The sequence below is a fragment of the Macrosteles quadrilineatus genome, unplaced genomic scaffold (genome assembly GCF_028750875.1).
Source record: "Macrosteles quadrilineatus isolate MER2022 unplaced genomic scaffold, UCM_ALF_1.0 Scaffold_7__1_contigs__length_78375512, whole genome shotgun sequence".
Lineage (NCBI taxonomy): Eukaryota > Metazoa > Arthropoda > Insecta > Hemiptera > Cicadellidae > Macrosteles > Macrosteles quadrilineatus.
In genome coordinates this window covers 47,697,306-47,724,181 of record NW_026542600.1, presented here as the reverse complement: position 1 = coordinate 47,724,181, position 26,876 = coordinate 47,697,306, and the positions used below count along the sequence as shown (strand labels likewise).

General features: G+C 35.8%; 1 protein-coding gene across 5 annotated transcripts in view; it reads left to right on the top strand.

Annotated features, from left to right (window-relative positions):
- The window catches only part of LOC128997724 (histone-lysine N-methyltransferase 2D-like), a 145,342-nt gene that overhangs the window by 104,661 nt on the left and 13,805 nt on the right, over positions 1-26,876 (top strand). For 4 of the 5 annotated variants that reach the window (XM_054423367.1, XM_054423364.1, XM_054423366.1 and 1 more), the window contains 21 exons: positions 1,218-1,334; positions 1,807-1,946; positions 2,804-2,990; positions 4,088-4,279; positions 6,557-10,140; positions 11,098-11,278; positions 11,441-11,539; positions 15,101-15,314; positions 17,754-17,845; positions 18,071-18,228; positions 19,015-19,196; positions 20,129-20,242; positions 20,829-20,950; positions 21,265-21,412; positions 21,772-21,888; positions 22,226-22,437; positions 22,892-23,017; positions 23,254-23,412; positions 24,101-24,210; positions 24,867-25,110; positions 25,886-26,134. In XM_054423367.1, coding sequence (XP_054279342.1) covers positions 1,218-1,334; positions 1,807-1,946; positions 2,804-2,990; positions 4,088-4,279; positions 6,557-10,140; positions 11,098-11,278; positions 11,441-11,539; positions 15,101-15,314; positions 17,754-17,845; positions 18,071-18,228; positions 19,015-19,196; positions 20,129-20,242; positions 20,829-20,950; positions 21,265-21,412; positions 21,772-21,888; positions 22,226-22,437; positions 22,892-23,017; positions 23,254-23,412; positions 24,101-24,210; positions 24,867-25,110; positions 25,886-26,134 — 6,747 coding nt within the window. The remainder of the gene's footprint in view (positions 1-1,217; positions 1,335-1,806; positions 1,947-2,803; positions 2,991-4,087; positions 4,280-6,556; positions 10,141-11,097; positions 11,279-11,440; positions 11,540-15,100; positions 15,315-17,753; positions 17,846-18,070; positions 18,229-19,014; positions 19,197-20,128; positions 20,243-20,828; positions 20,951-21,264; positions 21,413-21,771; positions 21,889-22,225; positions 22,438-22,891; positions 23,018-23,253; positions 23,413-24,100; positions 24,211-24,866; positions 25,111-25,885; positions 26,135-26,876) is intronic. The other variant, XM_054423365.1, reaches the window with a different exon arrangement.

Here is a 26,876-nt window from a genome sequence, read left to right as displayed (position 1 = left end):
ACAGGATCCGGATCCGAATTTTTCAAGATCCGGATCCGGTACCGACATTTTCTTGGATTCGCCCATCACTAGATACAATATTATGGTACCGATACAATCGTAGGTACTACACTTTCGGCAACACTGGCCAACAATCTTCGTGCTTGGCTCCCATTGGATGGTGCGGGAGGCTTCTGATTGGGAGTTAAGCCGAGGGACAGAATCAGCGGCTTCCGTACGAGGACGGAATTCGCTAACCCTGCTCTAGAGCAGGTTAGCTGGTTCTGGAGTTAGCCAATTCCGAAACCGAACAAGTTAGCGAGTTCCTCTCATCGACCAAATTTGAAGATAGGGCGTTTAACATGGGGTTAGCGAGTTCCAGAGTGAGCCAATTCCATGGACCCTACTTAAGTACCTACTATGATTTTTTGCTGTTTTATGAATTATCTAATGTTTTTATCCACATTCTTCTGTTCTGAAACATCATGTAGTTGTATCCTATGATGACTAAGGTAGCAGTAGCTTACTAGTATAGTCCTTATTTTGTTTTGTTCTTTACATGATTTATTGCTGTAAAGTGTTTAGCAATTATTGTTTTGTTTGAGTAAGCGTGTCACAGTTTTTGTTACTGAATCAAGATTAGTGACTTAACATAATTGTATTTTGATGATGTAAAATGCAAATTAATCATCACATTAACGTCTATTTATATTGTATTAATAATAATATAATATAGGCATTTTATGGGTTTGTTTGTAATACATGTTTATGGTGTGTTGGATTAACCATGGTTTTCAGTTATCCGTGGTCTCCCGCCCCCCCCCCCCTCTCCCATTACCCTGAATAATCGAGGTTCTGTACAATCTTAAAAATTATAGGTATACAAATTCAATGATCAACTCTTCTACATAGCCTCAAAATAATCCCTCTAGACCTTTATTATACACTTCCAACTTTCACAATAGACTCTTGACCATGTTAAAAATCTGAATTCATCGTCCTACGTCTGGATATTGTTTATTATGCTAAAAATATTCATTTTCTACCCCATCATATAACACAGTTTGTATAGCCTAAATGATTGTTTATCCTACAATTCGTTTATTTGTTCAGCTTCTTCAAAAATCAAAATATATCATTAGTGAAAACAAACAGGTTTTAAACTATACATGTAATAAATTAGTTTTACTCTTTCATACTAAATTGACTATCAACCTAAAATACAAATGGTTGTTCAGGAGTACCGGACAAAACAGCAGAACAAGGGCAGAGTTGTGGGTCTTCACTCACCCAGCCCCGCAGTATCTCCACAATCACCACAGCAAAGTCCCCGTATTCCTACCCCTCACTCACAGGTAAAAGAATCAGAACATGAAATATATATCCTAATGCATCACCATCATGGCCTTGTCAAGTTTACAATACTCGTCAACCCTATTGTTCACATTATAGTGTTTTTTTTTCTTTGTAAAAAATGCAAAGCTGCATATTTTTTTAAAGACAGGTGTTGGTCTTAATACACATATCTTCAACAGTTTTTGGCAGGAAAAATTGCATCTTATTTCAAACTTTTGGAACTTTCCTTTATTAATACTGTATTATAATTTGATACTTTATCAATTATATCTACATTGACTGTGTAGTATGGGTAGAACGCATCCAATGAAGCAAGGGGTGAGCTAGTTCAGTACAAGGATGAACTATACTGATGAATTTAACACATAAAAGTGGTGACATCAGGACAAAAACCCAAGCTATCGCTCCCACTGACATGTCTAAACTATTACCTCACTTTAATTACTGAGGTTCAATATTGTTTATATTCAGCAGGGCGATGAGACGCCGTTCAGTCCGGGTACTCCGTCTCCTCGACCGCCAGTTCCCCCCTCCACTCCCCGTCCTCCGGGAGTCGCAGGAAGTCCGGGAACTGGAGGCTTCTCCCCTCAGGAACAGCAAACTGTCGTCAGGTAACCCCCTCATGTCTTGTATTTTAAACATCATTATTTCATATATTCATTATAATTTTAATTCAAAGGACAGTAAATACACTTAGTAGTGATAACCGAATCTCAACTCTCAAAATAACCAAAATTCTGAAAGGGTTTTATTTTTGGATTTGATTGGCAAGTTTCAAGATTTTAAACTTAAAACCAAAATTGCCAACATTTTATGACATAAATATTTACCACTAAATAAACTTTCAAATTTATCTCATCTTGTTATTTATTATGTCAGTGTCAGGAGTTAAATTTATTTCAACGTTTTTTGTTTATCATAATTTATGTATTTTAAGTTCAAAGCATATTGGCCACATATTCATATTATTTCGGGGTCTGGTGTCTGATTTCTTTTAGTTAAAAATATTTAATTAACATTTTATTACTTGCATTTTTTGTTACCATAACCAGGCAAGTAAAAGTTTTATTTTTTGCTTTTAGGCTTTGAGATTCAAGATGTGATTTGTTATGTTTCAGTGTATAGATTTGAAATATCTGTTTTTGACCATCACTATTACTTAATACCTTATTTTACTAACTTTTCCCAATACACCAAATGTGGCCTCAGTTACATGGGATGTTTTAATTCGTAAATTCAATACTCAGTGCAGCTGTCATGTACTGGGGGGACATCGAGGCAAGCGATTCATGATTCAATTCAATATTAAGTCTTTATTTAATTATTGTGCGTAAGTACCCACTAGTCAGTTTTAAAACCATTAACTCTGACTACTTCAAAAATAGCATCTTTCTCTATAGCCTCTGGTACTACTAAGGCAAAGGTGGTAATTATTTAGTTCTGTTAACATATTTGTTGATTGTTGCAGACATGGTGTGGGTGTGGGTGTGTTGACCCAGCCTAGACCTCAGCCCCGAGCCCCCACACAGTTCCTGACTCAAGATAAACTGAGGATGTTCACTCCTCAACAACAACAGCAGTTGTTGCTCCAACGACATCAACAGCTTCAACAGCAACGACAGGCTTTACTGCAACAACAACAGGAGTTGAATCAGGTAATCACACTCATCTAGTCATCTTACAGTCATAGGAAGTAAAAATGAAAATTATATTAATAATAATTTTAAAATTTGAACACATCTGGGTAATTATATTTGTTAAATAATTTATGTGAAAACCTTCTGTATTCTAAAAAATTATTTTCTTTAAACATTGACTTTTACTTATGGAACACATTCACATGGTCATTCACTATCTGTGATAATTGATTATAATTAACATTACCAACTAAGGTTGGGCTTTGTTTTGTTTAAGGTAAGGCTCTAGGCCAGGACTTTTGAATTGTAGAATAAGGAGGATAGCAGCTAATTTACCTTAAAGAATTGTAGAGAGAGTGAAGAGGATCTACAAAATGCTTGCCAGTTTACCATTTTGTTAACTCTCTTCAATCTCTCTACACTTGACAAAGCCCCCCAGGGGACAAAATATTGTGTGTTCAGTGTCTCTTCTGTAGGTTCTATGGCCTACCTGCACTTCTTCAAGGTAAGCTAGCTGCTATCCTCCTTATTCTACAATTCAATTAAGGTGGGAATACTGCTGGGTTGAAAGATGAGTGTAAAAGGGAGTGATATGCCTTGTGCAGCTTTGTTGCTAATTAATTCAGCCGTTCCTCAAGCCACAGGAAATAAGAAACAGAGGATACACTCCATGGTACACTTAATTGGTGCCTAGCACTAGTGCTGGTGTATAGGGTCAAGTCAAACACCGCCCCTCTTATCCTCATTTACTATAATGCTCACGGTGGAGGAAGACCCTGTGCCCCGTGTAGTGGGACTGGGAGTTTCCGTCCAGTGCTTGCCGTTTGGCTCTTTATTGCTCACAATTTTTTTGCTACAACATACCAGAGCTGAAATCGCACAGTTGTCCCACAGTAAAAGTTGTATGCACAGTTGTATGTACTTTACTTCTCTGTGGCCACAAAGCCCAGCAAACCCAAAAAAGAGATTTGTAGTAAATTAAATAATATTAAATATTAAATAATAGTAAATAAAATTAATGTTACAGAATTGCACGTCCTCTAACATGTTTCTTCTAAACACTCTCCTCTTAGCTGTGTACAATTATGAAGGTTCTATTGTGATTTTGTTTGAAGGAGGCTGGAGGTTTATCAGTGCAACAGAGACAGCTACAGCTGTTTGCACAGCAGAGACAAGCTCTTCAGCAGCAACAAGAGTTACTGACTCAGCAGATGTCAGACCCCAACATGTCTCAACAACAAAGACAACAGCTCATGCAGCAACGACAAGCTCTGCTGCAGCAGACTCAAGAGCTGGCTAATTCACAGGTATAGCATCAGCAAAATAAAGGAGTAAAGGACAATAAAACATACTTAAATTATATGCAAAAATAATTTGTGCAGCCGTGCCAATTGAAAGATAAAATATCATGAAAAACATATTTTAAGTTAAAAAATGACCGTTGATAATTAAAAAGTGTAATAGATAGTTTTACAGAGTAGACAGAAAAATTGATTGTTCCCGCCAAAAATGCTGTGTATGAGTAAGAATCAGAATTCCAAATAAACATACCTAAGATGTAAATCTATTAGCCGTTATAAAAAACGTATTATTGCCATGATAAAATGTCAAATGGGTTTTGAATTACATCATTGCCCTAATAATAAATTAAGGGAGTCACAAACAAACATCAGATATAACATTTACGTACGCCTAAACAGCTACTCAAACTCTTAAGAGTACTTGGAACTACTCAACTTCGAGTACTCATTTAAACTCGAGTACTCGCCCAACCCTATTGTATTCCACAACAAATATCTAAAATTTAAAGTATATGAATTGTTAAACCCAATTAAACATTTAGATTTTCGAAGTCCTTAGCTGTAATGTAGCATGTAGCCACAAATTCCTATGAAAAACATTACCAAGCATTGTTTGGTCTTCTTTCTGAGTATATTACTCAAATTCATAACTTATTCCCTATCTTTCATAAAACTAAAGATGGCAACACAATTATTCCTGAAATTAAAATGAATAAGAGAATAATAAATAGACCAATAACAGATGCAGTATTAACCAATCATACTTTTAGGTTCAAAACCATTTCAAAAGAGGAGTTTATTCAAATAATAAATTCAATCAAAAGCAAATGGTCCTCTGGGTGTGATGATATCCCAAAAAAATAATTAAAGATGCTAAGTGGGCGATTCTCAAACCACTTCTTCATGTTATAAATGCATGCCTCATTTCAGGTGTTTTTCCTTCTCAGTTAAAAATATCCAAAATAATTCCATTATATAAAAAAGGAAACAAAAATGAATCATCTAATTATAGGCCTCTTTCAATTCTACCTTCTTTGTCAAAATTCCTTGAAAAATGCATGTTATTACAATTGACAGAATATTTTGGAAATAATAATTTGTTAGACACTGAACAGCGTGGTTTTAGGCCAAACAAATCCACTGTAACAGCTGTAATAGCCTTTGTTGAAAATTTGATTAACGAACTGGATGAAGGTTCAAGATTCAAGATTCAAGATTGTTTATTTTCCAATAATGTACAATAAATCAAAAGTGACATAGTTTATAAAAGGAAAAAATATTCCTCACAAGACTACACGTCTGTGTGTGAGGAAGAGTCCATGGCACTCGCTGGTCACTCTTAAAAAATATATACACTTACATAAAACAACTTTTCTAGTTAACAATAATATAACTTATTCATTAAAATTAAAAATAAAATAAAATATCTTAGTCCTGGACAACATAGAACCATCAGAATATAAGTTCTAAACACTTGTTAAGTTAAAGCAAATTAAAAATTAAAAATACCCCTCAAAATAAAATAAAATAATTCTTACAATTTAAAAATAAAAATCAATCCGGTCTAAAAATTTTGAGGTAACCAATCAGTAGCTGCTTTTTTGGTTTTAACAAAGGCATGAATAGAATTTTATGTTTGCAAAAAATGCCTTAAGAACTATGTCAAAACTAAAATATGACACTCCTTGTAAAACTTATTTTTCAGAATTAGGGATAATGACAGTTTACAGCCTTTATATTTTTAACACTATTCTCTATATAAAGAACATAATTGGCACATTATAAAAAAAATCTCAACAAACATGAATATAATACTAGACAAAGACATGATTTTCAAATTACAAAACATAACAAAGAGTTTTTTAAAAAGAAGCCAAGCTATACTGGGATTAACTTTTTTAACAGCCTAACAATTTCAATTAAAAATAAAATAACCTCTGGCAATTTTAAATATGTTTTAAAATCTTTTCTAATTTAAGGTGCATTTTATAGTTTTAATGAATTCCATATAAAAACTAAGCAACACTATGTTAGTCATTAAGTTTAGTAATAGTTTTATATTGACACCATTTATGTATACATATTGTATATAAAAATGAATAAAGATTATTTTGATTTGATTTGATTTGACACTTTTTATTCATTCTAAAATACAATCATTAAATTCAGGACATTGCAACTAAGGATTTGTCTTATTCAATATTTTTACATTGTGTGTCAGAGGTAGTCTATTTACTTTCCAACAGCATCCAATATGCCTGAGAAATGTCTTATCTGTTACAGACCGCTGTGGATCTTGCTAGACTACAAATGATCCAAAGACAGCAGCAGTTCAATAGACAACAAATGCTTGGCAAGACCCAACAGAGTCCCAGTAGAAGTCCCATGGGACAGTTCGGACAGACTTCCCCGATGCCTCAGCATTTCTCTAATGCCACCAGCCCAATGCCCCCTCAAAGCCCTCAATTCCAAGGGTCTTCTCCAATGCATCCTCAGAGTCCCATGATTAATCAGCTTCAGGCCAACTCTTCGCCTATGATGCCCCAAAGTCCGATGCAAAACCAAAATAATTCCCAGTTTCAACAAAATACTTCATCTCCACATCCACAATCTCCGATGGTTCAGTATTCTAATCAACCTCCCAACTCTCCAATTCATCCTTTAAGCCCACGGGTACAACAGAATTATCAACCCCAGAGTCCGATTACTACTCCCCAGTCACCGATGATTCAGTCTCAAAACTATCATCAAACTCCCAACTCTCCCATGACTGGAGCCCATCACTTTAGTCAACCGAGTTCCCCGAGACCACCCCAAAGTCCCAGAGTACAATCGGGAGGACAGTTCCAACCCCCGAGTTCTCCCATGAGTCCGCATATCCAGCAAGGTCAATTTGTTCACAGACCTAACTCTCCCATTAGAAGCCCAATGCCTCCAGTGTCTCCAATGCCCATGAGAAGGCCTTCGAGCACTGGCGAAAGCCAGAACTCTTCTCCCAGAACCGGTGGGCATGACCAACAAGAACAGAATTCTGGGGGTGGAGGAGGTAATCAGCATATAAACATGATCCCTGCTCCTCCGGGACTATTTGGTGGTAGATTTGGTTACATAAAGTTAGGACTCAGAGGAGGATCTCCGATGTGGGGAGGTGGAGGAGAAAGAACCCCGCCTAAGAGGCCCTCAGCTGTGATAAAAACCGGTGAGGGGCCAAAGAAGGATCAATCTCCTGCAAAAGTAGTTAGCATGCAGTACGAATATGAAGATGAATCAGATAGATCTTCACCTTCTACATCTAAATCTCCTCAAAAGAAAAATTCTAGTCTTGATTCTGGCATGGGCTCTCAAGAGACTATAAAAACTGATGATAATGAATCTACTGTTTATGATGACATTGTTCTAGTTGACAACGAAACAAATTTGGAAGTGGAGGAATTGCAATCTTCTTTGCAAGGAAATGTCATGACCATGCCTATGGTTATAGATGGTGGACATCTCCAAGTTACAGAAATGAACTTAGAATCCGAAAATGTGGATGGTGTATTAGACGACTGCCTTGTTTCCTCAACGAATTTGGTAGTACTTGATGTCGATCGGTCCGGTTCAGGGGAGGAGAATGAATCTTGTCTCATAGAAATGGTTGATAAAGACGGATGTGAATCAGTCCAAGAAGATCTTTCTATTTTGGAAGAAGACTTAGCTGAAGCTGAATCAAAAGAGGATGAGAGTGACGTGATTGAGATGATGGAAGAAAGTATGTCTCCTCCTGTTGGTAGAAAAAGACTGGTTGGAAAAGTTTTACCAGGTGAATCCTTGAAAAAACTTCAGGAGAAAAGAGATAGTACTACAGACACGCCTGATTCACCAGATCAGGAAGAAGGAAATAACGACCACTCCCCTGATACCTTATCTGAAGCAGATAATGAAATAGTCTCAACAACTTTTGAGAAAACCGAACCTGCAACATCAACTCTACCTGAACAAAACAAAGATGACAAAGATAGGTCAGAAACAGTTAAACAAGTGTTTCCCTTAGTGTTACCATCCAGTACTCAAATACCTCCCTCGAGTGCTCACCAGGCTAATATCGGTATCCCTGGTCTAACTAGACCAGCTGTGTCTTACCCCAGTTATCCTAGGGGAGTTCCTAGGCATGTTTTCCCTTTGATCAAAGCAGATGGGAGATCAGTAATAGCTGTCCAGCAAGCAACAGTAGCCAATTTAGTACAAGATGCCGTGAATGCTGCTAAACTAGCTGCTGAAAAGAAGCAATTTCCTCAAGGAGTATCGATTGCTGGAAACTTGATTCCTACCTTGATTTCAACACCTTCGACAATACCTTCTCTTGGAGTCGTAAGTACCACAGGGACCACCCTAATAGCTCCGCCAAGAATGTCTGTGCCTTTTTCATCTTCTGCGAGAATAACAAACACGGGATCTTCATCTTCAAACACTCACTATATGCCCATATTGTCACAAGCTGGTGGTTTATTAAAGATAGAAGTTATAAATCAAAAGATTGATTCAAACGAGAATGATAAGAATGTTTTGAAATCATTTCCTGCCTCTGTTACCAGACAACCTAGTGTCTCTGAGATTCCTGAAGGATTTCAGAAACATTTTGTCGATAGTGTCGCTCAAGCTCAAAATATGAATAGACCTGAAGAAAAAGTCAAATCCGAAATGCCTCCTGGACCTCACCCTACCAAAGCACACAGTTATAGTAAAATTCTTTTAGCTTCAAATGAGCCTCAGTCCATGAGAACATCTGAAGCTTCTGAGGTTAGAAGATCAGATATTCCATCAAGTCAAAGTAACACAATCCAAAACTTCAGTTCTGATGGTGTCAGACATCCGGGTGTTATCTGTAACAAAAGCTTAACAACTACTCAGCAATCTTCTGTGATCACTCAAGTCAGCGTTATCAGTGAGGGAAAAACAACACAACCGGAAGAAACAACTAACATCGGCTCTAGTATTTTGGAAGCCCAATTGACTGCTTCTACTCGAGAAGACGTTGTAGTTCCAAGAAATCCTGCTGTGAGCTCCCCTTCAAAGACGTTATTCTCTTTTCTAGACCACATGAGAGAAATGAATAAAGAGCATGCCAAAGATTCTCAGAGTGGTAGTTTGAATTTGACGGATATGTCTGTAACTTATGACAATAACAAAGTTCACCCAGAAAGCCTGACTTTGTACCGGGCCAGTGAGACTGTGATGAATCAAAGCAACATATCTCAACTTGTCAAAAGCCAAAGTCAGATGACTGGAGATGTAAAATTGCCAGTCTCTGTAATGACCCATCAAGAAGCGGCAGCTCAGCCAGCTATCAGACGGATCGGTAATATATATGTGCATCAGAACATCAAGACAGACGAGAAAGAAATCCCAGATGGAAATCAGAGAAACACTGTTGTATATTCAGACCAGATGCCAAGACCGATATTGGAAATGACCCAAACAATTAAACAAGAAATAAGACCCCCTACAAATATCTCTGATCTTTTTCGTCAAAAGCAGCCTTTCTACGATCAGAAACCCGTCGTAAGTCAACAACAAGAAACAGAACCTGTAAACTACTCTTCGAGTTCTACAATTACCAGCAACAAAGTAGTTCCAACAAGGCTAGGAGAGCTGATAAGTGGAGGAACTAATGTTCACGCACATATTGAACGTCGTCTCTCAGATATGAATATGTCGAGGACCCATCAACAACCACAAATGGAAAATCTTCAACAGAAAGTAGTATCAAGCTCAGAAGCAAACCCTGTGTTTCTCACTGGTCTACAAAGGGACTCAAAGGATGGCTCCTCACAATTCATTCCTTTGTCATCTATCCTAACGCCTAAGACAGAGCCAGATGATAAAAGGTAATTGTGACACCATTTGTTGCATGCTTCCCGAGCTATCCTTACCATGAATGCTTTGTTGTATTTTGAGGGCTTGTACAAGATTATGTGCCTTGTAGTATGTGTGCCATAGGCCTATTTTTCTCTGTTCTTGTCTACAATTTCCACAAACATAATGAAATGAAATTAAATCCACACACAGTACCATCAGTTTCTAAAGTAGGTAGTCTGCTTTCAGCTTAACAATAAAATGGCAACAGGTGTTTGTATCTGGTTTGTTTTAAGGTTTTGACTTTATACATTTTCAGCCACTTGCTGTACATTCTATTCTGTAATATCTTGTTAGTTCCATTTTTTATCTTTTCATCCATGCTCATGATATTAGATTAGCACTTAATGGGTTCTTTTGGTTTTATTTTACACTGTTGTCACTATTTTATATCCTATTCATCGTAGCCTTTAATTTCAATTAAAAAATATAATCTGCTTATGAAGTTCCTTCTGGTTTAAAAAGTTATAAATCCTTATGCTGTACATATTTCTAACCCATTGCAGTTCACCATTAGCAGCTTTAAATGGATTTTTAATCATCACAATTTATTGCCAATTTAATACTGATCACAATAAACTATCTGCTTGGAAATCTTTGGTTTGGTTTGTAATTCACTTAAAATAAGATTATGTATTCACTTAAACTTTAATTATGTACAATATATTATTGTTTTTATTTCATAAATTGATTAGATAACCTCTTCTACCTAAGTTTTTTATAGCCTTAACCACGATTTTTTAATTTCCTTGAAAGGTTGTCCAAACATCATTAATATTAATTGTCAGAGATCATTTACTCAAATCAAAATCTAACTATGCAGTCTTACATAAACAAAGAATAAGTCGGAGAGGAAAATTGTTTGTGATAGTTAATTAATGAATCAATCCTGTTGTATTTTGGGGTATTTAACTTGCTCGGTTTTTCAGGATTGGTCCAGGAGGTAGAATTACGGATGATTCGCAGAATGTGTTGCTGAAGCAGCTGTTGCAAAACACAGCGTGTGCAACAACTTGTGCTACCACAACTACAGCTGTTAACACTGTTGCACCTGAACCCCCGACACCCCCACCACCGCCACCTCAACCGCTGCCAATACGCACTCAGCAGGTAAACATAGTGGTGGTGTTAAAGTAAATACATGACTTACTCTTACTCTACCTGTCTTTTATAACATTTTACGTTATGGTAACACTTCTATAGAAGTGATTAACATTTTGCTTCTAAGTACATATCATCTTTATTATCTTTAATCCAACTGTAAATGTTCAGACGTTGCCGATGCAAGTTCAAGAACCTCGTAGAATGTCAACAGACACTCCCACTTCTACTTTGGATGAACTGCTCTCTCCCACTAGTCCTGCCATCAAGGTAAGAACATATTTTACTTCAAAGAGTTCATTCACCAAACTTCATATTACCACGTTCATATACCAAATTCATAACTCATCAAACTTCCCCTCAGACAACTGACTTAAACACAAGGGAGCATAGCTCTTTGAAGTAGCCTAAACCTTGTAGTTGTTAAAAAAATATCATTTTTACAAATCATTAACTGAAATCTAATTTGGATTCACTGAAATGTGCAAAATGGTCCAAAAGGTAAAAAAGGAACGTCCTGGAAGCAGTTCATCAAATGTCCCAACAATTTCTTATTCAATTTAACTGGTTTTTAACTGGTGTCAAAAATCAAACACAAACCAATTTAAATCCCAATTTCCAAATTGTCTCCAACCTACACGATTGGACACAACTTATGTCTTTGTCTTTATCACTTAACTTTCTCTGTTGTCCTCTGGGCACCTTGCTTTGACCAACCGACCCCTAATCAAACCGAAACTGCCATTGATTGCAACACCTCCAGCACAATCTATCCTTTACAACCATATCCTATTTGAAGTTTTATTTATTACAGTAAACCCTCTCATATCCGGACTAATGTGGCGCCGGCCGATCCGGATAACAAAAAATCCGGATATGAGAGAAACATTGTTTTAGATGAGAAAACAGCTGTACAACAACTACGGTACTCAATTTTAGTAAGCCTTAAATACGGAAACGTTTGTTTATTAAATAAAACAACGGTATTTTGGTTATAATAACACTGTAATAGAACAACTAAACTCAAAAAATATTACGTAATACAGTACAGTACAGTGAAAGAAATGAAGTAAAACTAAGAAAAACACTTTAATATAACATCAAAACTCAAAAAATATTACGTAATACAGTAACGGGACAGTGAAAAAATTGAAATGGAACTAAGAAAAAGACAAGTAGGCCTACTGTAATGAACAAAAATGTAGAGCTGTATACAGAGTAAAATAAAATTAATCTACGAGAACAGCTCTTACTTTGTACTCACAGTTAAGTTTTGGACAAAAACGATGTTATTGTGGCTTGTTTGGCTCGATTAACACGCTTCTTTGACGTAATGTCTCTCCACCTACGAAAAAGCAGAAGATCGGCTCCCGTTGCTTCCTCTTGTTTCTCGACATACTCGATCAGCTGTTCGATGGCCTGGAAAGCCTCACTATGCGTCATGGTTGTTTTCTGGATTTCTTCTTCTTCGTCGTCGTCAGGAGCGGGGTCTGCGTTAACTAAGTCTATGATGTCATTGTCAGTAAACTCCTGGATTTCGTCTTCCTTCATCCACTCACTCACTGCGTCACTATCTATGTTGTCACAACCAGGAACGTTTCTAAAAAGTTCAACGATTTCTTCATCTGTTTTGTCATTGCAGTTTTCTGTTTCTTTTTCTACTTCTTTGTTATAATCTTGGTCTACTTTGTGGTCTAAAAGCTTTTTCCACGATTTAACCAACGTTATCGGTTTGAGCTCTTCTCAAGCGCTAGAAATCCACAAGGCAACATCTAGCATGTCAGCGTCTTTAAGGCACTCAGAAACACTCTTTCCCACATCCATGCCCTCAATAATGATCGTCAGTAGCTTACGTCGATACAAACGTTTAAGTGTTTCAAGGACCCCCTGATCCATTGGCTGGCACAAAGAGGTTACGTTCGGCGGCAAAAACATGCACTTTATTTCTCCACTTGTTAGTTCATCTGCAGACGGGTGTGAAGGGGCGTTGTCAAGCAATAAAATAGCCTTCTTTGGCAAATTGTTTTTTTCAGCAAACCTTTCAACAGACGGGACGAACTGATTGTTAAACCACTCTCTGAAGATCGCAGAATTCATCCAAGCGCTTTTTTGTCCTCTGTACCACACCGGTAATGTCGACTGATCTTTGAAGTTTTTAAACGCTCTTGGTTTATTAGATTTTCCAATCATGCAGAGTTTGAGTTTATTGTTTCCTGTGACGTTGCTGCAGGCCATTATTGTAACCCTCTCCTTTTTCTTCTTATAACCTGGAGCGCTATTTTCTTCTTTGGAAGCGAGAGTGCAGCTAGGTAGCATTTTAAAGTTCAGACCACTTTCGTCACAGTTGTATAACTGGTCCCCGCTGATTCCTTCCTCGTCAAGCAGCTTGTGTAAAAACATTTTAAACTCTCCCACATCGTTTTCATTTGCTGACAACTTTTCTCCGCTTATATGAAGCTTTCTGACCCCATATCGATTCTTCCACTTTTCCAACCACCCCTCACTGGCTTTGAAATTGGGATCACTTCCGATTTCCTTATTAAATTGGAGAGCCTTTTCCTGCAAAATGGGTCCAGACACGGGCAGTCCTTTTGATCTACATTGTGTAAACCACAAAAATAACGCTTCGTTCACTTTGTCATTCACGGCTGTTTTCATCATTTTGCACTTTTTTATTCCTGAACTTGATGCCTGGTTAGAACACCATTTTTCTATTTTTTCACGGGATTTTTTCCAGTCACTCACTGTACTAGTCCCCACTCCCATCTCACTCGCTATCTTTTTTGCACTTTCGCCCGCTTGCAAACGTTTCAACGCGTTAAGTTTGTCCTCCATCCTAATGACAATCTTTTTTCTTTTTTCGGCCATAACAATTTATTAGCCTCTAGCACTCTTCCTTCCCGAAACTAAAACGAACCGTACAAACAAAGACTAGGTCACTGAGGCACAAAAAAAGCAGCACTGACAACTGACACGATTGATGAATTGTCGTCGCCGCGCATGAGTAGGGCGTTGGCGTGGGTAGAACGGGCGGGTAGGAGGGGTGGGGGAGGGATTCTATTTTTGTTTCGTGAGTCAGTGACCTTGCCCGCGAGACTGCACGTCGCACAACCCTCCCGGCGCGCCGGCGTCTCTAACCGGCCTACAAACAGCGACTGCTCGGTCAACAAACATTCGCCCTAGAGTGTTTTTTAATTTTTGCATTTTTTCAAAATCGCGTCCGGATATCGGAGGGTCCGGATATGGGAGATCCGGATAAGAGAGGGTTTACTGTACTTCCTCTTCCCATACATAATATATGGAGAAAGAATTGTTTTTGTCAAAATTTTTGAGTGTGTGTTTTGGGGTGTAGGTGGAATTATCCGTTTTCCCCTGAACCCAATCATTTAGTTTTCAAAGTGATTTCTTTGTGTATGTGTGTGTGTGTGTGTGTGTGTGTGTATGTGCACAGAGCTACAGATCACATCTGTTGTCCGATTTTGGTGACATTTGTTCTGTGGGTATTTGGTACCTTCAGGTGTTTTTTTTTTTATTTATTTAATGGCGATTTTCCATAAAACCCTTAAAACAACAGAAAAGTTGGATTTTTACAAAAATTTAACAAACTGTTTGATAAAAAATTTAGTTTGTTATACATAGTCCTTTTAACTCTAAATAAATTTGTACAAACCCAATTGCTGTTAAAATTACGGTTCAAAAGTTATTTCAACTTTTGTGATCTTGCAAATAAAATATCAGAGTTACTCTCACTGCTTACCCATGATTGTTGACAAGGTAATGGCATAAGGTATGTGTCAGATTGCTGATACCGTTTATTTGTCTTGTGGTCAGAGAGAGCCGCTACTCACCCCTGCTCAGATCAAGCGTGAACCCATGACAGGGCCTCCACCCCAGGCCAGTCCCATTCCACCAGCACCCGTCATGGTCGAGGTCAAGAAAGAAGTCATGTCCTCTGATGAGATGATCTCTCCTGGTATACGCACCATGGACCCCATGGATACTGGAGCAATGGACCATTCATCCAGCATGCCTCTAGACCCCCAAGGTATGACACTGTTCTCAATTATTTACAATAATTTTATCCATCAATTTTTGAAAAAATTCCAGAAGGGATATTTTGTGTTATATACATTTGCCTACAGCAGCGATCCCTATTTTTTTGTTTTAGGAGACCCATTTCATCCTGGTTTTGTTCTATACTCATAATAATAAATAATATTAATTGTGATTATTATTACTACTGTATTAATATTTTATTATTTGCTCCTCTGAGTAATATACATATGATTGAAATGAATGCAGGTGATATAATTGAAGACACTACTTAGTAGGGGTCTGCGGTGCACCGAAAAAGTCGGTCCGGTACAAGCTTAATTACCGTCATCGGTTCGGTACAGCATTTTATGCGGTACAAATTCGGTTCGGTACAGCCTATTATAATAATAAATTACTTATCATAGTCAACGGTGGTTGGTTCTGAGCACAAAAAAGTCTTATCAGATGTTTGTTTACGATCTTCATAATTTATTACTAGGGTGATGACAATAAAAAACCCATTATCAGTCCCAAATCCATTAACATTTTATCACGACAATAATTGTTGTATTCAAGTACTTCCAAGAACTGTTGAGTTTTATCACTTTTATTCCTTTACGACTTTCCCCAATTCTATTTTATCATAAAAATAATAGTTTTATGATGACTGTAAATGTTATTTCTAACTCAGTCAGTATTTTCGTGAATATTCAATTTGCCGCTGGCCATTGCCTACTGCCATAAAACTGTTTATGGCTTCATATTAAAGTCTTACTAATCTACAATCTTATTTTATAAGTTAAGATATTTGTTATGGATAATTTATCTTTCTATTGATGAAACCACAAGCGTAGTAGTTTTTGTTTGCATATTTTTTTCCGTTATGCAAGCCTACTCGGTCTTAAATTAATGTCATTGCATGTTCTGTATCTTGTCTTATATTTTTGGATGTGGCTGTTAAGGTTGAAATGTTTTTTGTTTCTTAGATTTTTTATTGTGTTGAAGGTACTTTATGCAATCTAAATCTTATGAACTAGAATTATTATAGTGATTTTGCTACCCTTATTGTAACCTACTCAATTTATATAGGCCATCCTAAATAATTAGGTCTAGGCCTGGGTCTTTTGACTCTTTGGAAGATCCTTAAAAAAAAATTAGATTAGAAAATTGGATTGAGTCTGAGTTAATGAACTAATGATTGATATGTGTGGATGTTAACTTTGTAAATGAAAAGACAATAATATTACTCTGTGGTAATCCAAATTTTAGTGTAAGAAAAAAACTTTGCAAAAGATGTATCCATCTTATAATTAGTTTTCAAGCTGATAAAAAAGATGCTATTTGCCATTACTTCATCATAACATCCTGTTTTTCATTGTCATCTGTTGAATGTGAATAGCTGTCAACTACACTGCTTTGTACTGAATGCTTTTATATGTTTTTAAAAGTTAAAAAAAAAAATAGACATTGTATTGGTTGGAAATAATTTTTATCATGGCTATTCAAAGTATCTCAGAGTAAAATAGGTAAAGCCTTTATCTTAACTGTGATTTTTCTTGACACAATCCTCGTAGGAGTAAAAGGTTTTAAATGTGTGGTACAGTAATTGTTGTTAGAAAACCATGAATGTAGGATACTATCCATTTTCATAGTAATGTCAATGTATTAAAATTAAAAATAATGGTTCAAATACAGATCTGAGAAGAAAACCACAAAAATACGAGTAGCCGCGTACCGTACTGATTTTGTACCGAGAACCGAGGTACAAAATATTGTACCGTACCGAACCGTACCGACCTTAAATTTTCTGTACGGCAGACCCCTACTACTTAGTCATAAGAAGTGTATAAAAGGATGATGTCTAAATCACGAATAAAGTTATGTTGAATGTTAAATTCATGTGTAGGTTAAAAAAATATTGAGTACATTCAAGTAAGATGAAAATTTAAGAGGTGAAGCTAATATAATGCTGTGAAAAACAATGACTGACATGTTGTGGCCAAAATAATAATAATATTTTCATAATGTGCAGTCCAGAAGCAATGTTTTCTTTTATGAACAGGTAACGAGTGTGTATGCAAGTTCCATGTATCATCCTTTGATTTATTGCCACTTGCCAGTACAGTAGTATTGCAGTTTGGTGTTGCGGGTGATAAACTACTTTACTTGAAATACAATAACCAATATTTGGTTCAGGAATAAATATTATGTTTGTACTTTAATATAAAATGTCATACAAAATATATCTTTTAGGCTACAATTTTTTAAAGCAACAAGTTGGATTTCTGCAGGGTCCGGATAATCAAATGTTCTACTGTATTTAAATTTGTTTTGAGTTGAAATGAGGAATCTTTTATGCTCAGAATTGTATAGGGCATATTTTATCTTAAATGTTTTCACAAGATTTTTAAGAGGAATTGTGGTAAAAGTAATGAATCTGTCGTTTTAGATCTCAAGAAGTTAAAGCGACGTCAGTACCAACAGAAACGAAGGCAAAGTCAAGGCAAGGATGGTCTCACTCCCAAAAAGAGACCAAGAAAGGTAAGAGAAATTGTATACAAATCAGTTTCATTTTACTGCATACTACATACTACTTACAAAGAATGCAGTACTGATTACATGATACAGGATATTACATGATACAGTACAGTACAATTACATGATTCAACATGTCCAGAATATTCAAAGCGTTAAACACAGTACTACTTTATCTCTCATGTTATTTTTATTTATTAATGTTTTTTTTTACTTTTACTGTTATCACAGAGCTCTAAAATGGAAGAGGACTATGACTCGTTCATTGACTCGCTCATGGCTCAGCTTCGTCAGTCGCCAGCGATGTCTGTCTTGGAGCCGAGTTTGAGTCGTAACTTCTCTGTCTGTCCAATCTTCGGCTCTGGCGATTTGGCTAAGATACACTTGAAGTAAGTCTTTGTATTTTCTGGTTTAGTAATAAACTTATATGATAAATATGATATGAGACCACTTATTCTACGATTGTGGTTTTTATTTGTTTTTTCATCCATCTGGCTTGAATTTTTACAATACCGTACAGAACCTTATTCTATTCTATTGTGAAGATTCTTTTTCATTAAGTTTAAAATATTATCTTTGTGTTGCTCTTAACTGTTGTACGAAAAACATAAATCTAAAATTCTAAGCAAACTACTTTAAAGTAGTCTATATTCTTTTACCTTTTACTAAAGTTTTAAATTTATTTGTAATGTGAACTATTAGATTATATTTCAACCTTAGACAATTAAAATAGTTCATTTTTTTCATACATACTTTGTCCTTGTAATAGTTGATTGGCAAAGTGTCTCACTTTTGACAATTGAACACTCCCGCAGAGTAAACATTCTATACCTACATTCAAGCTGTAATAAGTGAAGAATTAAAAAAAACTTCTGATCTAAACACGTTTTCTATTTCTTAAATACCTATTTTTAAAGTATACCAACTGTGAGGTCATCTTGTTGTAAAACTATAGCATCGTTTATGTCTTTCATCAACAATTTTATTATAAAATACCCACGGTGCAGCAAACCTGCAGACTAAGCAAATTTCCATCAACCTGGCTGGATTTCCACTAAAATATTGCCTTAAAATTGACAGATTTATTATTATTTCAAAACAACATTAATTTTAAAGAGAACTTATGTTTGCTGCTAAAAATAGGCTAAAGCTAATATTTTCTATTTACTTTACAGTTCCCGCACAGGTGAGCTGAAAGGTAGTTATGGCAATGCCATGTACAATGACACAGACCACTACAACACTGTGCCGTATGGGGAACTGCTACCTCACCCTCCCCCCTCCACGCCTTCTACGCAGCGAGGCTTCTACAATGAGGAGTTCTCTCCTCTGCGACTTGACTCTTGTAAAGATGATTGTAAGTATACTGATATCTCCTTCATTTTTAGTTCATACATACACAGTGAAGTAAGGTACGGAGGAAACATGCTTATAATGAGACTACCGTGCGCTTTCAGCTCTAGTATTTTAGGTCGGAAATATATTTGTGACGAGCAAGAAAGAGCCTGAACGGTGAACACTGTGCAGAAATTCCACAGGGTCTTCCTCCACGTTGTAGCCTTCCACATAGTTGAGTAGTGCATGAGGGCGAAGGGGCAGTGTTGTACTTTGCCCAGACACCAGCTAGTGCTAGACACCGCTTAAGTGTACCATTGAGTGTTACCTCTGTACCTTAAATTTTTGTCACGCTCTTCCGTATGTTCTACAACTTTAACTTGTCTTACTACATCATGGATTGGTGACTTATCTAAAGAAAACTACTTTATTTATTTTAAGCTGTCTGCTACAATGGTTTAGTAAAGAGGTTACAAATATTAATTTGCTTGTAGATAAAAATTTGGTGGGGTAGGATAAAGTCCCAATATTGATGAAGGCTGCTGTGTCTGATTCTGATATAATCTTTAGTCTTTACTTCTTATTGTAAATGTGTTTTTATTGTATGTTATTTGCAAAATAAACTGATGATAACTGAGTCTTTTGGAAGATTACAGGATTCAAGCAGTGTTCACTGTGACCTAATATTTTTTTCCTGATAAACCAATCAATTTAATAAAAGTAAAGAACGTCTTTGTTAGTTCTAATCACATTTTTCCAAAGGAGGAATTATTTTGTGCTTTAAAATCAGTTCTAGGTCAAGAAAATAAAAGAATCTAATTTTGTGAGTTATTTAACAATTTTTACGTTTGAACTTTACTTAAAGTGTTGCTTAATCTTTGACCTCAACATTTTGATATTCTCAAGTTCAGAGGGTGTTATTACATGTTTGTATTAATATTTATTTTGTTCTAGTTGATGATCGAAAGCATGAACTGAACAGAGATCGAGACAATGATACTCCTGACACCATCGTCAGCTCATCTTCTCCTGAACTCGTGGTTCCGGAACCTTTCATCAGATATCCAGGTTAGTTTTAGATTGCACTCCACTTCTCTGGACAGCATTGGTTTTGCAAAATAATAATAATAATCCATAGATCCAACAAAAGTTAGTACAAATATGATAGGATTCTTTTTTTAAATCAAATATGTGTACAAAATCAGTAACTGCAATCAATGCTAGAAAAACAGGTTGTGACTTGTTTGTTTGGATGGCTACCAACAAAGCTGTCCAACCGAACCGTCCAGAGTCTGAACCAAACACATCCAAACAATAAGAAATCTACTTTTGTGATTTCACCGTAATCTTGTTAATTTGTTGTAATCTACTTAATATCTCTACAGTATGAGTATTGTGAACATCCTATCAAAATATTATTGACATAAGATGTCAAAATATCACGGATTTCAATGTAGCAAGCCGTTAAATTTATTCACATTTTCATAGAAGAAAAAGAATTTTATCAGTCTGTAGATATTATTCACTCAAGTATTACATAATAAGGCTGTAAAATTCTCTCGTAAAATTTCCTTTGAAACAGGAATTGTCCATCTCTTACCTAGTTAAGTCCTGACTTTTCTATTGGACAATATTCTGATTTGATGCCACCCAGGTCTCCGGTTGATTGATGAAGATGATTCGGAAGAAGAGCAGAAGATGTATCGAAGGTCTCCGATCATCCCTATTGTTATTCCAACAGCAATCAAACCTCGGGAGCGGCTTATCAGTGAAATGGTTAGTATAAAGTTTATCCAACTCTTTAATACAACTGTTATTTCAATCAACCTGTTGAACTGCTCTTGGATTAATTTGTTAAGTTTTTTTTCTGTATTTGCTGGCTGCCAAAATAGTTCAAATATTTTCTTAAAGATCACTATAAATTAACCATTAAGGAATAAGACTACCTTGGGTTTTTATACTGCACACTACACTTGTTAGTTTTGATTATCATGATAATGTCACTATTAAACTCATACTAACTCAAAGTTCAGAATAAACAAAAAACTGCTTTAACCACTTTTAACTGATTTTGCTTGTTTTCCTTTCAGGACAAGGAAAATGCTTTCAGAGAGAACTCTCTGATAAAATCCCGTGTTTCACCTTCTGTGCCTCTGAAAGACTCGGCTAATGTAACAGTGACCCTGACCTTGACCTCGTCTGCAGCAGATGATGTCCTCGGTGTTCTTCGTAATCTAGGTAAGATTAATGATTGGTGCTTTGGTTATCATTGTATTAGCTTGCCCACATAGGTTTCCGGCCTGCGTACAATCCAGCGAAGCGAGCAGTAAGTAGTGAAGGTACTATAAGCTATTGGCGGTGGTACACAAATTTACACTATTGATGCCTCAGTTTGCAGTCCAACTACAATATTGACTGATTTTCATTAATCATGTTTTTGTAAACTGACAAGAACAATTGCACAGTTTAAATCTATAAATCTGACCAATAGGAGTGTTTTCGTGTCCATAGTTTCTAACTAGGAATTTAAGTACTCCCAAGTTTTTGTTATTTCTTTTTCTGAACATGGATATTTTACTGAGTTTTCATGTTCACAGCAAACATTCTACGTATCCCAGCCCCGACTGCATATCACATCACTGAGCGAACTGTCACCCCGCCAAGCCACAAGTTGGGGTTGTACAGAACCAAAGGCAAAGATGGAAAGGAGGGTGGTAAGTTGATTTAATATAACAAAGCTTGATTCATAACAAAGACATACAAAAGGTAAAATAAAAGAACACCATCTGACATACCGAGTGACGTGACTGGTAGAAAATAAGTACTTTCACCAAACTGTCGTAAATAAAAAGTTAATTGATTTTTTATTTGATATTTTGAACTTGTACTTTTTCATAAAAGTCAAGTCAATGACTTATTTACGATTTCTTCAGGAATTCTTCTTAAGCTATCTTATCACTAACACGAATTTAATACAATTCAAGTTCTTGAACCCAAGATAACAAAAAAATTGTTATGCTGTTTAAACTTAACGATAATTATCTGTTGCAGCTCCAGTGGATATCCAAAGCATCTTGAACGGAGAAGCCAAGTTCTGCAGACATTGTGATGTCATCATCCTTAACAACTTGATTCGTAAGAAGGCCTCTGAGATGCCGTTCCTGGCTCGTGAGGATGGAACGGAGGATTTGTACTTCTGCAGCACAGTTTGCTACATGCAGATAGCCTTGGCTCAACATACCCCAGCCATTACGCAAGATAAGGTATCATATCTTATGAATTTCTCATAATTAATTTATCATTTTATATTTGTAAGACATTTGAAAAAAAATTTTTGTTGCCTTATGCCTTTTTGTGTCTTTGTTTAACATTAGTGACCTCTATTTTACATCGATCTGGTTAATCCTAAAACAAATTGGAGTGAGCCATACAGAAATGGTTTGATACACATAATTTTTTCAGCTATACAGCTTTTGTGTTCTATAGTCCTATAGTTCTTTAGGAAGTACATAAACCCTCTGAAACATTTTTTTTTAAATTGACCCAAATAATTTAAATTGGTCTAGAGAAGAAAAGTGTTTTATTGTTGCTAGTAATTTTTTAGTAAGATTATACAAAAAGTAAGTCCAAGTTTTGGCATCACAACCACTAGTAACCAGAACAACAATATCTTCAATTGGGCTTTTATTTAAGAAATTATTAATTAATTATTAACAGGCTGCAGCCGTTGTGGACCACCTGTCTCAGTCGGATCCGGCCCCAGCCAAGAAGGCAAGACTTTCTGTGGATGAGATCAAAAAGAAAATCAAACAAGAGATCAAAGAGGAACCGACTTTCAAGACTGTAAGTTATATCGTTTGAAAATTGATATTTCATCTGTGCACACTTTTTGCATATATTGTAGTACTTTTACATGCAACAAAAACTTTCAATAATAGCAAAAACTATAAATTTTAAATTAAATTTTTAATTTAAATTTCAAAGTAATTTTTACTAATTAGCATTTTATTTAGACCCCAAAACAGTACAACTCAATTTGTTAAGTCCAGAAATCATTCTTATCAGTTCTGAACTTTTAGGAGATAAACCTGAGGCCAGAAACTATAAAGGAAGAAGCAGCTGTGGTTGTGAAAGAGAAACCAAAACTGAAGGGGATAAAATATCGAGTTTTCAACAGCAATTCCATTCCTCCCCCAGCTAATAAGTTCAAGCGGCCGTCTGACAAAGAAATGACTGAGGTATGGGAGCTTTACATAAATTATTGCCCAGATAAGTGTATACACTACTCAAACCTTAAGTTTAATTAATGTGCTTATTACATAATTATACACTGTGTATTTTGAAAGTTTTCAATGTTTAAATATCAATTTTAACATTTCTACCATTGTTTTCATTATTTTCTGTGTTAAAAAAAACCTTTCTGTTCATCTGATTTCCACTGCATTGTCTTTAACCCATTGATGCCGGAATAATTTTTTTACTAACAGAAAATAGTTATTTGTGTAACTAGTGGGTGAAGTGGCACTTTGTTGAACACGAGTGCAGCAAAGGTAGTTTGCACTTGTGTTACACATTAAATTTTTCCTACAGTTACTGTAATTTATATAAGTGTAGTTTTTTAAAGGAAAAAAGCAACTTGGCTTTAGAATTGTTATGGAGGAGAAAGGAAAGAAGCGCTCGTAGGTTAGATTCGATTTAGGCTACTACTTGAGAGCCAGTGTGTTAGCCGTACGACTATCTCGTGACGAAAGGCCTCACACAAAAGGCGTGACAAAGGTTAAACAAACTACACACGTAAGTATCCGTCAATGGGTTAATCGTCACATTGTCTTTGTTTATTCTATACACATGTAATGTAAGCTCCAATGTTCTAAAATTAGTAGATTCTGCCCATGTTGTTCCTGTTGTAATGTGTGTTGTGTTTAGATGTTGTTCCGCATGGGGATCACAGTGATGCCTCCCAAGCTGCCTGATGACACCAGAGTTTGCTTGTTCTGTCATCAGATCGGTGACGGAGTAGCAGACGGACCAGCAAGGTATGATGTAGCTTTTTTGTAGTTTTATTTAAAAAGTTATGAAATAAAATCTATATTTATTTGTGTATAGTTGAATGGATTAAATCCATCGGTTACTTATTTTAAGTGAGTGGTTTTAGAGTAATCTCCTTATCTGAATTCCTTGGGACTGAGGCCAGGCCGAATAACAGTTTTTCCAACTGACGAACCACACGCCAATCACTCGAAAACTAACCCGAATATTTTACTAAAATTGGGGAGTACATGTATTTAGACACGGGATCGCGGGTCCCAATTCTTTCCAATAGCAAAGTCGTTTCAGTTCCGCCCACTAGTCCGTTTATATTGATTTGCTGATAACAAATTTTATGTTTTAAAGATATCACTTGTGCAGAGTGTAGTCCAGTTAAACCGATGTCCGGTTAAAAGGTTTCTGAATAAGAGGAAGTATACTGTAATTAATAAGCTATTATCTGTAATATTTAATCTGCTTATACCACAATGATGCCTTAGAACTGAGTTTAAATTCAATTCTTGGGAATTTAGGTATGATAACTTAAATAATCTACATTGCTGTGCGATAATACAAAAAGTTTGCCTTTTTCATACAAAGTTGTTACAAAGTTTGCTGGTTGAATGGTTAATTGTTAATTGATGTTTTTATTTTGATGTGCTAGATTACTCAACTATGATGTTGACAAGTGGGTCCATTTGAACTGCGCGTTGTGGTCAGACGAAGTCTACGAGACTGTCAACGGAGCTCTGATGAACGTAGAGACTGTGCTGCAACAGAGTCTGACGGCTACTTGTGCTCTTTGTGGTCGAACTGGAGCCACACTCAAGTGCTACAAACTGCGCTGCTCTGTCATGTACCACCTGCCTTGTGCCATCAAGGACCAATGTGTATTTTATAAGAACAAGGTTGGATATCAGCTTTAAAATAGATTAGTTCCATTTGCAACTACAGTAGAACCTCGATAAGAGGTGTCTCGAGAGAATTAGGGAAACAGTTGTGTTATTGAGGTGCTTTTCTGGTTCAGGGTTTTGTTATCAAGGTTATTTTGGCTAGAAGTTGTGTTAACTCATGTAACACTGAACAATAATGAAAGCATTTCAGAGATGTTTATGCTAATAAGTTTATTTTTTAATTATAATTCATAGTGTAGTACTGTTAATTTTGTTTTAAAACAAACTAAAATCCATTTGAATGTGAGTATGTAAATAAAATATACGTTTGATAAAAAATTCTGGCAATCATGTTCGCTTTATAGAGTGGGGTGTATTGGAGCTTTCAAGTCTAGGCTTGTTCTAGTAGGCTACCTGAGTCTGAATTGACGATATTTCCTCTAAAACATCCGTTCTGATGAATTCTTCTGGGAACTGTTGTTCAATACAGATCCTCTTATAAGGTTGATATCTAAAAACTATTTGTTATAGAGATTCTAAGTTGCAGTGTATATTCAGGAAAAATTGTGTGTTACAGTTTTGATTGAATTAGCCGTTTTATAGAGGTTAATTGAACATTATGTGTGGTGGCGTTTTCAAAGAGATATGAAAAGTGGACTTGTAATTGAGCTTATCGTGTTATTGAGGGTTGTGTAAATGAGATTAAAAATAGTACTTTGTTATATCCTATGTCAACATTTTGAGAATAAAACTGTGTATGAGTAAGTTTTAAATATTATTATATTTTCAGACAATCTACTGCAACTTGCACGTAAGCAAGACTGAAAAGAATAACGAACTGACAACTTTGGCTGTGATGCGACGAGTGTATGTGAACCGAGACGAGAACAGACAAGTGGCGAGTGTCATGTACCATACAGAACACAACTATGTGATGAGGGTTGGCTCGTTGATACTGCTTAACTTAGGTCAACTACTTCCTCATCAGCTACAGGCCTTCCACACCAAAGACTACATCTACCCGATAGGCTACAAGATTGTGAGTATTATCAATAATAGTGAAGCCACCAAATTAAATATTGGTTCAAAGGTACATTTTGAGTATAAGAGGAAATTCAGCGATGCAAATATTAATCAATTTATTAGGGCACTGGAATTTGAATCATGGGCAAACGTTTACTCATCATCGGTTTAAAGAAAGTATGATACATTTCATCACATTTTTATGTATCATTTTGATAATTGTTTTCCTGAGACTTTGATAAGACAACATTCTAACAAAAAATGGATCTCTAATGAATTAAAGTTAGAAAAACAAAATATAACTAATTTCAGCAAATTGGCTAGAGAAGTTAATTGTAAAAAAATGTTTAAAAAAACTAGGGAAATTAACAAAAATTTCAGAAAACGATTGTACACTGCAAAGAAAAATTACTATAAATCTGTTATTAATAATTCAAATAATGTAAATAAAACCACTTGGAAGATTATCAACTCAGAAGTAGGAAATAAAGCAAAGGATATACAAAACATAATTTTAAAATCAAATGACATTGTATGTACTGAGCCTTCTTTGGTTTGTAACCAATTTAATAATTATTTTTAATAATTATGTAGTATGGAGCAAACTCAAGTTGAGACAGAAATAGTTCAGAAAATGATTTGTTGTTAATTAGTACTAACAATTTTAAATTTAGCTTTGTTGATGAGAAAGAAATTGATTACATTTTAAACCACCTAAAAAATTCTTTTAGTTCAGGATATGATGGTATTCCTGTGGT